This window comes from Brassica napus, unplaced genomic scaffold (genome assembly GCF_020379485.1).
Source record: "Brassica napus cultivar Da-Ae unplaced genomic scaffold, Da-Ae ScsIHWf_1232;HRSCAF=1759, whole genome shotgun sequence".
Taxonomy (NCBI): Eukaryota; Viridiplantae; Streptophyta; class Magnoliopsida; order Brassicales; family Brassicaceae; genus Brassica; species Brassica napus.
The window spans coordinates 57,763-69,645 of record NW_026014654.1 but is presented as its reverse complement, the minus strand read 5'-3'; the positions used below and the strand labels follow the sequence as shown (position 1 = coordinate 69,645).

Genomic DNA, 11,883 nt, shown 5'->3' with positions numbered 1-11,883 from the left:
AGAAGATCTATAAACCCCTGTGCCAATCGTTTCCCAGAAGTTCAACAGCTCTGAAGTCCAATAAAGACCATATGTCCTCTCCCCGCACTCAATCCAAATAGTCCGCAGAGGTCTGTGAAAGATACCTCATAGTATACTTTCTGCACTACGAATGCCAGAAAACCTTCCTGATGGCTATCATCGGGACGGGTGACGTATGCGGATGCTATGAACTGGCGTACCAACTCCGGATAAGTGGGTTCCTTGAGGTTGCATAGTTGGCCTAGACCCATGTTCTGGAACAGTCCTTCAATGTCTGCTTTGATTCCCAATATTGTCATCGTCTCAGGACATGCTAGTTGTGTAGCCGGAACGGCTACCTTCTTCATGTTGTTGTAGTGGGTGGTATCAGACTTATCCCACTTCTTTGGCCTTTGCTTCTCCAGCTGTGACGAACCCGCTTCTTGTGTGTTTTTCTTTGCTGATGTTTTCGTGCGCTTCATTCTCTACAAAATAGAATCATTGCTCTCAACATGGTTATAATCAATTAAGAAGGCAAAGCTGAACATGAAAATGAAAAGCAAAATCGAGTTGTGATAAAAAAAAACGAAATTGAAAAAAATTCTCTATCCCTAAATCATCTCAAATCATGTTCCAAACTCGTTGATCACAGACAATTGTGTTCTATTCCATGTTTAAACATCTGTTTCATGCATATTTGATCAAGGAATCAACACGGAAATAAGAAATTCACAAAACCCAAAAAATTGCTCAAGAACACGATTTCAGAATGTGGAGATTCGCGGAGTATACCTGTCTTAGGGTGAAGACGAGTGTAGGAATCAGGTAGAGCTCGAAAAATCAAGTGGAATAGAGCCCAAAATTGTTCAAATCGGATGATTATAGAGAGAGAAAGGGGGGGGCGAATTATAGGGGAAATCGGAGGGGATGAGAGTTCTAAGGTTTAGATCCAAAAAAGGTCGGGTTTTGCCTTATAATTCTGTTTTCCGAACACGCATCGATCGATGCGTTTTGTTTCTATAACGCATCGATCGATCACATTCTTACGGCCCGGGCCATCTTGGTAATCGATCGATGCGTTTTTGTTCTATAACGCATCGATCGATGCGTTTTTAAAAAAACATACAAGATTTTCCGAGGAAATTCCGAGGAACAATTCAGATTGTCGATCGATCGATGGGATACTCTCATCGATCGATCACAATCTTACGGCCCGGTCCATCCTAGTAATCGATCGATGCGTTTGTGTTCTATAACGCATCGATCGATGCATTTTTAAAAAAACATACAAGATTTTCCGACGAAATTCCGAGGAACAATTCAGATTGTCGATAGATCGATGGGTTACTCTCATCGATCGATCACAATCTTACGGCCCCGTAAATCCTAGTAATCGATCGATGCGTTTTTGTTCTATAACGCATCGATCGATGCATTTTTAAAAAAACATACAAGATTTTCCGATGAAATTCCGAGGAACAATTCAGATTGTCGATAGATCGATGGGTTAATCTCATCGATCGATCACAATCTTACGGCCCGGTCCATCCTAGTAATCGATCGATGCGTTTTTGTTCTATAACGCATCGATCGATGCATTTTTAAAAAAACATACAAGATTTTCCGAGGAAATTCCGAGGAACAATTCAGATTGTCGATAGATCGATGGGATACTCTCATCGATCGATCACAATCTTACGGCCCGGGCCATCTTAGTAATCGATCGATTTGTTTTTGTTCAAAAACGCATCGATCGATGCGTTTTTTTAAAAAAAATTACGTTTTGAAACCCCAAACACTAGTTCGTCGGAATTTCCTCGGAATATTCCGAGGAAATTTCGAGGAAGAAGAGGGTTTCGTCGGAGTTCCCTCGGAATAATCCGAGGAAATTCCGAGGAAATAGGGTTTTTAAACCGAAAACAACGTTTTGCCGTTTGAATAACACCTATATAACCCTTATTAAGTGTCTTACGTTCATTATGAAGTCAAAAATTTGTTCCTTACCGTATAATTAACACTTTTCCGATTGTATGAACGAAATCTCGCAACATAAGAGAAACACTTATACCTTTTAACGAACGGTAAAGGGAATACTTTCAATTAGTTTTGAAATTTGTTATTTCATGGTTTATGCTCATGTATACAAAGAATCCTCAATGGTATGCATTACAATTGTATAAGAAATGAAATACGGCAAAAAAATTGATGTTTTGAAACCCCAAACACTAGTTCCTCGGTATTTCCTCGGAATATTCCGAGGAAATTCCGACGGATATTTTACTATCTGTCGGAATTTCCTCGGAATATTTTCATTTTACCGGGCAAATATTTCGCGAAAATTGAAATTAGAATTCCGACGGAATTCCGACGGATAATGTCCGTCGGACCCTAGGTTTTATAACCACGAGCCCCTTCTTCTTCCCCATTTCTCTCTTCTTCCTCTGCGCGACTCCTCTCTTTCTCTCCGGCGATTTCCCCCTGAAATCCGACGATATCTCCGGCGATCTCCCTCTTCTCTTACACAAATCATGTAAGGACCCTATCCCACTCTCTTAGGTTCTATTTGTTAGGTTTTTGTGTAGTTTTGATAGATTTTTGTTAGGGTGATTGGTTAGGATTGTGATTTGGTTGTATAATAGGTTTAGAATTGTGATTTGGTTGAATAATTTGTTTTGTTGAATTGATTTAGAATTTTTTTATAATTTTTTTATTTTTTGTATTTATAAAATCAATTTTTGTATATAAATCGATTTTTGTATTTTACAAAACGATTTTTCTATATAAATTCGATTTTTTGGATTTTACAAAAAAAAATTTCTATATAAATTCGATTTTTTGGATTTTACAAAACATTTTAATTATTAAACAATTTTTATTTATTAAAACTATTTTTGTTTATTAGAACTATTTTTATATATTTATTAAAAAAATTTAATATATATAAATCTTTTTCTGTGATTAAATTATTTGGGATTTTTTTTTAATAAAAAAATTAATTTATATATTTCTGTATTTATTAAATATATTTTTTTAATTTACAGGTCTCATGATGATCAGACCCGGCCTCGACAGCGTCGTGGTCGTGGTGGTACGGGGAGCCAGTCTCGGGATTCCAGCCATTTTCAGGATTCCCCTTCGCCCCACAGCTCCAACCATACATCTCCCTCTGCTGCACCCGCTCATGCTCCTCTCGCTCCCGCTGCTGCATCCGCTCCTGTTCCTCCGGGTCCTCCGGGAGTGATGAGGGTTGCGGAGTTGGTTCAACAGCCCGGTCGTGACCATCTTCCGTATCTCACTCCGTATCCACATGGACGGGGTCAAACATGGTAATTAAACATTTTTTTTTCTTTAAATTTGGATTCATTATTAACCGTTTGTTCTTTTAATAAGGTTCAACCGATCCGGGAACGGGATCAGCGCATGGATCAACCGTATGATGTACTCGGCCCTCGACAGTGGACATCCGACTTTCACTCACTTCCCAACCGACAAGCAGGTTCTGTGGTTTCGTCAGTTTGCGGTAAGTATTCTAATTTTTTACTTATATTTTTAATCTTTAATATAAATTTTCTACTAATTGTGTTTTTTTTTCAGCAAGAGTTCAACTGGAATTCCGATGAGACGCTCTTTATCTATCACCACTTCGTCCATAAAGTAATGGACAACTATGGGAAGCAGATCCACGAGTGGAAGAAGAAGTGGGAAATCAATAAGGTTCGATTTAATTTATTAAACAATTTTTTAATTTATTAAACTATTTTTTAATTTATTAAACTTTTTTTTTTTTTTAATTAAAAGGTCCCAAAGTCGATGAACGATACGGTCTGGAAGGAGTTGTGTGCGCATTGGGATAAGGAGGAGACGAAAGAAACTTCTTCCACCAACTCCACCAACCGCAGGAGCGACCGTAAAGGGAAGGGCATCTACAAGCATAACTTGGGTGCTCAATCTATTGCCACTCTCGGAGATCGCATGGTAAGTTCAACCGCTTTTTCTTCAATTATTTGAGTTTCAGAATTTAAATTTATTGTGCATTTCTTCTAATTTCTAATGTTTCTTTAATTTTATGTTTTTTTTCAAGGCGGAAGAAAATGATGGCGAGCCGGTCGATGATCTCGCCCTAATGAGGAGGGCGTATACCAACAAGAAGACCGGCCAGATTGATGACGGTCTTGTGAGGGACGTGGTCGACCTGGTCCAAACTCAGGTGGTAGACGAAGTGTCTCAGCTTCAAACCGAGGATGACGCTTCGACGGCTTCGACCAACTTGTCCCGGTTTCGAATCAACGAAATCGTTGAATCCGTAAGTTCTTTTTTTTAAAGTTCAATTCATTTATTTCTTGGTTTAAATTTCTAAATTTGGCTTTTTTCTATTCAGTCGGTTCCAAAGAAGAAGGGACGTTTGTTCGGTTTGGGTCGTCGCACCCGGTCGGTTCCTCCTTCTTCTGCACCACCGCCCTTTGTTGATCCAGAAGTACTTACGGCTCAGTTGAAGGACAAAGATGATCGAATATCTTTGTTGGAGACCCAGATGGCGGCTCAACAGGCGGGCTATGAGGCACAGAGGAGGCTGAACCAGCAAATGATGGAGATGATGCAGAGGATGTACCCGAACGAGGTGTTCCCGGACGTGCCAGACCCGTAGTTTTTTTTTTCCCCAATCTCGGAATGTTTTATTTTTATTTGTGAAACTTTGAATATTAATTAGTATGATTTCAATTTTACTTTTAATTTCATATTTTCGAATTTAAATTTCAGAAATTTTATTTTTTCAAAAAATTAATATTTTTTACATTTCGAGGAAATTAATTATATTTTTCACTACATCGATCGATGCGTTTTTGAACAAAAACGCATCGATCGATCCGTTTTTTTTTTAAAAATATAGCGAGGGACATTTCCCTCGGAATTTTCCGAGGGACAACTCCCTCGGAAAATTCCGAGGAACGGATCCCTCGGAATATACCGAGGGAACAGTTCCTCGGAATAAACCGAGGAAAAAGTCCGTCGGTATACTCCTATCGATCGATGTATATATGTCCAAACACGCATCGATCGATGAACTTCCGAGGAATTATCCCGACGAAGTTCTACCTCGGTATATTCCGAGGACTTTTCCGACAAACAAGGGATCCTCGGAATTTCCTCGGAAATTTATTTCCTCGGAATTCCGTCGGAAAATTCCGAGGGATTTCAGAGGAAAAAAGAAATTCCGAGGAATTATTTCCGACGACGTATTTCGTCGGAATTGCGTCGGAATAACGATATTCCGACGAAATTCCGACGATTTTTTCCCTCAGAATCCTTGATGTTTTCTTGTAGTGTACAGTGTTTGGTGGCAATTTTAAATGGTAATTTTATATTTTTATACAATGTTACAGATCAGTACTGAATTTTATTTATATAGAATATTAAATAGAGAAATTAGGTGCTATACACACGGAAATCGCTGAAATTAGAGAACTACCATTTCACCTTTTACGTTACTGTACCTTTTTTTTATATACCGAAAGACCCCTACAACGCCTAATACCATAGCACACGCAGCTGGCAAAATTGATGTCAGACACTAGTATAGGGCGAGACCTATCACACGACATCACTTGTACTACCAAGATCTTCCCAAATGACACCGGGGGCAATTGAAGAGCCTTGAATTACTTCTTTTGTCAGTTTAATAGGACGATTGTAAAGTCTCCACCTTCTAGTCACCGTTATCAGTTCTCATTCTTGAAGTAGTTACAAAACTATTTTTCTCTCCAAAAGTCTCCAAAAATCTCAGAAGTTCCCAACAGACGAAATGGAAGAGATACAGATTCCAGAACGCATGTTTGCCGCTGGTGAAAAACCTGCTGGAGAGAGAGTGAACACCTACCACAAACCCAAGAGAATTGATTCCATAATTGAAGTCTTGAAACCTGATGAAGTCGAGTTTATGCGGAATACAACCTTTGGGAAGATCATTTCGCAAGCAGAAAACCCTTCGTTTTCAGGTACCTTTGGTCAGTTCGTCATTGTGCGTATACTCAGGGTGAAGAAAAAAAAGAGATCTGGTTCTTGTTCGCTGGTAAACCTATTAGGATGTCTCTTCAAGAGTTTGCTCATGTAACTGGGCTTAATTGCAACAAGATTATCAAAAAGAACATCAAAAGGAAGAAGAATCCTATTACAGAGAAGCTATATTGGGGTGAACTCTTTGGGTCTCTCAAGTTCTGTCCAGTTGATGCAGCGATAGAAATGCTGAAAAAGAAGAAGGTTAAAGACCGCGAGATGCGGCTGAAGTATGCATGTCTTGCATTCACGTCATGCTTTTTACTTCCGACATCTCACCTCCCCCGTATTATCCCGGAGCACGTTGAATTGATTCGTGACTTCAGTGAGTTTCTTGCTTATCCCTGGGGGAGAGTAACATTTGAGATGCTGGTAACTGGAATCAAGAAGAAAGACGAAATCTTACTCTCCCAATCCAGCATTGCATTGCCTGGATTCGTAGATGCCATTCAACTTGTATTCATGGCTGCCGTTCCTCAGATTAAAGAGGTTGTCCCGCAGTCAGAACCTGTTGTTGTGATTGAGTCTGACAGTGAATCTGAGTCGGGATGTAATGACACTGAAGCTGAAGTAGAAGAAGAAACAGATGCCCCAGCGCCACAGCCCAAGACGGTCTGATACTATGTCAACCCAACTCACGCCAGAGACCTAGATGAGGAGGCAAAGGTTAGCTTGCTTTTTAAAACTTAGACCATCTGTCGATACATGGTGGTTGTTAAGATTGATATGTGTTAAATAACTGTAGTACTAGGCAAGAGAAAAGATAGATGCTAAGTTTAAAAATATAACTTAGCGACAAGTAATTGGTATTAATATTATTGTCTGCTAACCTGCTCTAATCCCCTACATCATTCTATATGCGACTGCACTACTAGGGGTAACCGTACCCTATAACACTTAACGATCACATGTTTTATTATAAGTCAACATATTAAGTGGCTACTAAGCTTATAAATATATAGTAGTAGGTAGTATCAGCGTCACCATTGACACATACCACTAAAATGATCAGCTGCTTATTTATTTTCTATGCATTTCAGACGGAGGTCATATCCATGATTGAGGATACTACACACTCGCGTAATCAGTTGGAGTGGGATGACGAGGTCGACGATGAGACTGTCGATAACCTTGTCCGCCTAATTCAAAATGGCAAAGTTTTCAACAAGGCAATGTTTGTTGGGGGCTTAACCGGCGTCGATCTGTCTCGTATGAGGGCTGAAAAGAAACAAAAAGAAAAAGAGGGTAAAGATAAAAAGGAACCAGAGAGCCTACCCGACGTTCTCGCTACGGATGCAGTTGACATTGGTGCTTCCAGCCGTATTGCAAACCTTATTGCAGGCATAATTAACAAGAAAATCGCGGATGCTTTATCATGGGAAGCTGCAAAAATCGAGCAGAGTCTTGGCAAAGTTATTATAGCTCAACGTGAGAAGATGGAGGGTGCAGTGATTCGGAGCATCATTGGTTTTCTTGGAAAACAAATGTCTACCGCAGTGCGCGAGGAAGACACTAGTGGGAGAGGACAGAGCGGGGGAGAAAATGTTGACACTGCCAATTCTGCGGGACCGTTGCTATCACCTAAAGAACATGGAAATCAATCAGGTGGGGCGTGGTCGCCACTAACAAGGAAAGAGCCATTGCTACACGGTGAGGACAACGATAGCCAATTACGAGCGGACGAGGTAATAAACAAGGTGATCAATGATGTTCAAGAGTTCTCAATCCCAAATGATGTAAGTATATGGTGGTTTATTACAACTGCTACACTTTATATGTAGTCATTATTATAATTAATAGGTCCTACCCTCTTACAGTTAACGGCAACAGAGAATAGTCACAACCTCCCTTTGGGCGTAGCTACAGATCACGAAAGCGTGGAACATGTTGTGGTTACGGAAGTGGAAGGATTTAACGTCACCCCCATAGTATCTCAGGAGCACACATCCCGCATTGCTCAACTGCCTACAGTCGATGAAGAAGAGACACTAGCCGACACCGAGGTATGCTCACGCCCAAATTAGATCATAAACATTCACGTAGTTGCTAATTAATTTTAGCTTGGAAGCTGAGTACATAAAGTTACCATTTTCCCAGATCGAATTCCTTTTATCTCTGATCGAATTACCGTCATTCTCACTGGGACTATCGCAGGAGAATGTCGGAGGCATTGATATTAAACAAAGAAAATCGGTCGCCCCACATCAGACCTTTATCAAAAGACTTCATTCCATTGGCCCCCTAATAACCTTACACCTTCTCATATTGGCATTTTACAGGTGGCACGGTTGTGATCCGCTCCACCGCACTTCCTACAAGTACTTGGGCGACGCCAACGGAGACCACTCTGCATAATCAAACCAGTGTGTCAAGATATAGTAATAAGGACCCATAAACAAATTAACTGTTAAACTAGAATGAAAATTTTCCAAAAATTGTTAACTCCCTTACTTTGAATTCACCACGCGAGAAGATCCTTGTCTTCTTAGGCCTCCCTGGTGGGCGTCTTGTATTTGGCGGTGCAAGGTTCAGCGCACCAAGAGTGTCAGCCTCAGCAGCTGGAGTCATATAATCACTGGTGGGATTGATGCTCATGGAGTAAGCAGCTGCCCAAGTGTTGCACGTGAACTTCTCACCAACGAGAGCATCTATCCTGCGCTTTGAGTGCATCGCAGCAGCGACAGCATGCTCACAGGGGATCAAGAGCATATCAAACTCTAGGCAGCTACAAACCTTCTTATCAAGGTCAACCCTGAAAGGGTGTCCATCCATGCCACGAACCTCAAACTCACCCCCATTGATGTGACGGACAAGCAACCCAGTTGAAACACTGAAATTCTTGGACATCAGCTCTTCTACCTTTGGCGTCACAACACCGCTGCACCCAGCTGATGCCTCACGCCTTCCTGACAACCACCTCATCAGCATAGACCTAATGTAATCAAGCAGCACAACTATTGGATATCCCCTTGCTTCCGCCAAAGCGGCATTGAGTGACTCGGCTATGTTACTGGTCATAATATTGTAACGCAAGCCATGACAGTGGGACCGAGTCCAATGTTCGAAACCAACCCTGACTAGATAATCAGCACAGTTAATGTCGACCATCTTTATCTCATTGAAGTGCCTGTAGAAATCAGAGACACGGTAGGCCCTAGCTGCCTTCGAGACCAAGTAAGCTAGGTGCTTCTTCTTGAACATAGTGACGATGTTCCGCTGCAGATGGAGAAGACAAGCAAAATGCTTGGCTCGGGGGTACATCTGCACATAGCAATACATCCTGTTTCGTTTAGTCAATCATATAACTTAAGCGCTAATATTTTAGTTATCAGATAACCACGTCATTGAAATCCAAGTAATAGATCGTGATCGTACCTTCAGAAGAGCAGCGTAGATGGACTTGTGCCTGTCGGAGACAAAGACCAGATCATACCCATCCTCCACGACCTCCAAAATCTTTTGGAAGAACCAAGTCCAGGAGCTGTCGTTTTCTCCATCAACCACAGCAAAGGCAATAGGGAAAATTTGGTAATTTCCGTCTTGCGCACTAGCAGTGAGTAAGCAGCCAACATACTTCCCTTTAAGGTGAGTGCCGTCTACTACAATCACCTTTCTCATGTAGCTATAACCCTTAACAGAAGCGGCAAGTGAGATGAAGAGATATTTGAAACGTTGGACGTCTCCAGCATCACGTGTTGTTTCTATAGCAACGACAGAACCAGGATTAGCGAGAGCCAACTGCTCCAGATAAGAAGGAAGCATCTTGTAGGCGTCCTTAGTGTTACCAAAGCTTTTCTCAATTGCAACTTCCCTAGATTTCCAAGCCTTCCAGTATGTTATGGGAACATGGTGATCAGTGCGCATGAACTCCCTAAGGGTTCCTGGCTTAGGACCAACGCCAACACCAGCATACTTGTTCCGGACCATCTCACCTATCAGATTAGATGTTGCATGCCTCTTGAAGTCACCGCGCTCGTCTACAGTACAGTTATGCTCCTCATCCACACGCTTAATCTGGAACGTTGGACACCCGGCCAGCTTACTTGCGTACACTCTCCACTCGCAGTTGGTGCCCTTACACGCTAGCACCATTTTTCCAGGTTCTGATCGACGACAGATAAAGGGGAACTTTTTGGCCAACGCATACAGCGACATGTGTGTCTTGAAAGCAGTTCGATCCATGAAGACTTGCCTGACAAACAAATGTTGATTTCCTTCAGCAGCGATATCTGTTCCAAATGAGGTTAAAATATAGATTACTGACAAGTTGTTGGGGTCCAAATAATTATACAAATAAGATGGTGTATGTACACTCACCTTCATCAGCGGAGTCATCATAGGGTAATGGATCTGCAAAGTTTGGGTTCCTACTAGGAGAGAGTGAACCACCGGAAGCGCTCACTTGTGTCTTATCAACAACACCCACCTCCGACACTTTTCCTTTACCCTTGGTAATGTAATCAAGTATAGACGGAGGCCTTTTTTGCTGTCCAACTGACAAGGTAACATAAATTTTAATAACATACGTGTTAACATATATAACACAACTGCTAACATATAGACGTAGTAGCTATTGTAGTCCTTATAGCATACCTATTGTCAGGGCCAAACTCGGATTGGCAACAGGCTGATGAATGCCCTCCTTCAATCTTATCACTCCATAACCAGCGATCGGGGGGAATGCATTCAGTGGAGCAGCTGAGGAGTCTGTTGATGATTCTGTTCCCTCGCTTGTCTCCATAGCATTAGCAAATGGAGGCTTCCCTTGGGTTAACCGAGGGCTTCTCAGTTGTGTGGTATCGTCATCATCCGTGCACACGCCTAGGAGAGACTGCTGACCAGTTGTCATTTCCCCCTGGCCAAGAATACTTTCCCAATACGCAGCACCATCCGTTAAACCACCACGATATTCATTCACACCCCTCAGTGGTAGATGACTAACATCAGAGATACCACAGAAAGGGTTCACATTAACATCTAAGTTTCCACTTGAACTCCCGATAATTGTATAGTTATCCCTCCTCTGGAAAAGATAACGTGCAACTACATTGTTGCCTATAGTCACCATTAGCTTCAAATCTTGGATTTCAAGTCTCACCGACATGAATAGATCCACATCTCCATCCTCCCTGACATCCACCGGTGGCCATGCCACATCTGCGGGGATCCTCATCCACTCCGGAAACTCAAAAGTCAGGCACACTGCGGTTTCTGTTCCTACACTGTATCGTGTTCGCACAAGATCCATCAGAGATGCGTAAGTCTGGTTCTCGTGAACCATGACGTCGTATCTTCGCTCCGTCGGATCTTCCAGGAACAGCCAACCACGAATTCCAACTTGTTTCCACACACCAACAATTCCACACACCAACAACCAGTTTACTAACTGGCCCATTACGAACCACTTATCTGCAATTTTGAGTACAAACAAGTCATTGTGTTGTTAATTTCCTAGGATTTTGCAGACAACAAAATTAATATCAGGCACAATTTTATGTTAGATGTAAACACTATGATCTTCAAAAAAAAAGACAACATGACAAATTGGTGACATTGAAGCAACAAGTTTCATCTGTACAAAAAATCACTTTAATGGTAGAAGACAAAAAAAGAACAAAACAATATCTGAACGATAACGAATATTCACAATGTCTGAAATCATCTTTAATGGGTAAAAACAAAAAAAAAATGAATAAACCTAAATCTGGAAGATAACGTCTACTCAAAAAGTCTGAAATCATCTTTAATGGTAGAAAACAAAAGATAAGAACATACCTAAATTGGAAGGATAACGACTACTATAAAAGGAGACTACTTTATGCAACACTCTCG

General features: G+C 41.3%; 2 protein-coding genes across 2 annotated transcripts; one reads left to right on the top strand and one right to left on the bottom strand.

Moving 5' to 3' along the window:
- Positions 1–6,056: 6,056 nt before the first annotated feature.
- On the top strand, positions 6,057–8,337 carry LOC125596582. The gene is made up of 3 exons (XM_048771676.1): positions 6,057–6,717; positions 7,092–7,787; positions 7,869–8,337. The coding sequence occupies exons 2-3, from the start codon at positions 7,107–7,109 to the stop codon at positions 8,073–8,075; spliced, it is 888 nt and encodes a 295-aa protein (XP_048627633.1). The 5' UTR covers positions 6,057–6,717; positions 7,092–7,106; the 3' UTR covers positions 8,076–8,337.
- Positions 7,757–10,881, bottom strand: LOC125596581. The gene is made up of 3 exons (XM_048771675.1): positions 10,645–10,881; positions 9,427–10,545; positions 7,757–9,312 (listed from the first exon to the last, which is right to left on the bottom strand). Exons 2-3 carry the CDS (start codon positions 10,387–10,389, stop codon positions 8,464–8,466), a joined length of 1,812 nt encoding a protein of 603 aa, XP_048627632.1. The 5' UTR covers positions 10,390–10,545; positions 10,645–10,881; the 3' UTR covers positions 7,757–8,463.
- Positions 10,882–11,883: the final 1,002 nt, after the last annotated feature.

Bases quoted from the DNA above. Each gene is read 5' to 3' on its own strand.
- LOC125596582 (XM_048771676.1), top strand. From the start codon at position 7,107: ATGATTGAGGATACTACACACTCGCGTAATCAGTTGGAGTGGGATGAC. The intron at 7,788-7,868 runs GTAAGTATATGG...ACCCTCTTACAG, and splicing joins AGTTCTCAATCCCAAATGAT to TTAACGGCAACAGAGAATAG.
- LOC125596581 (XM_048771675.1), bottom strand. From the start codon at position 10,389: ATGATGACTCCGCTGATGAAGGTGAGTGTACATACACCATCTTATTTG. The intron at 9,313-9,426 runs GTACGATCACGA...TGCTATGTGCAG, and splicing joins TCTACGCTGCTCTTCTGAAG to ATGTACCCCCGAGCCAAGCA.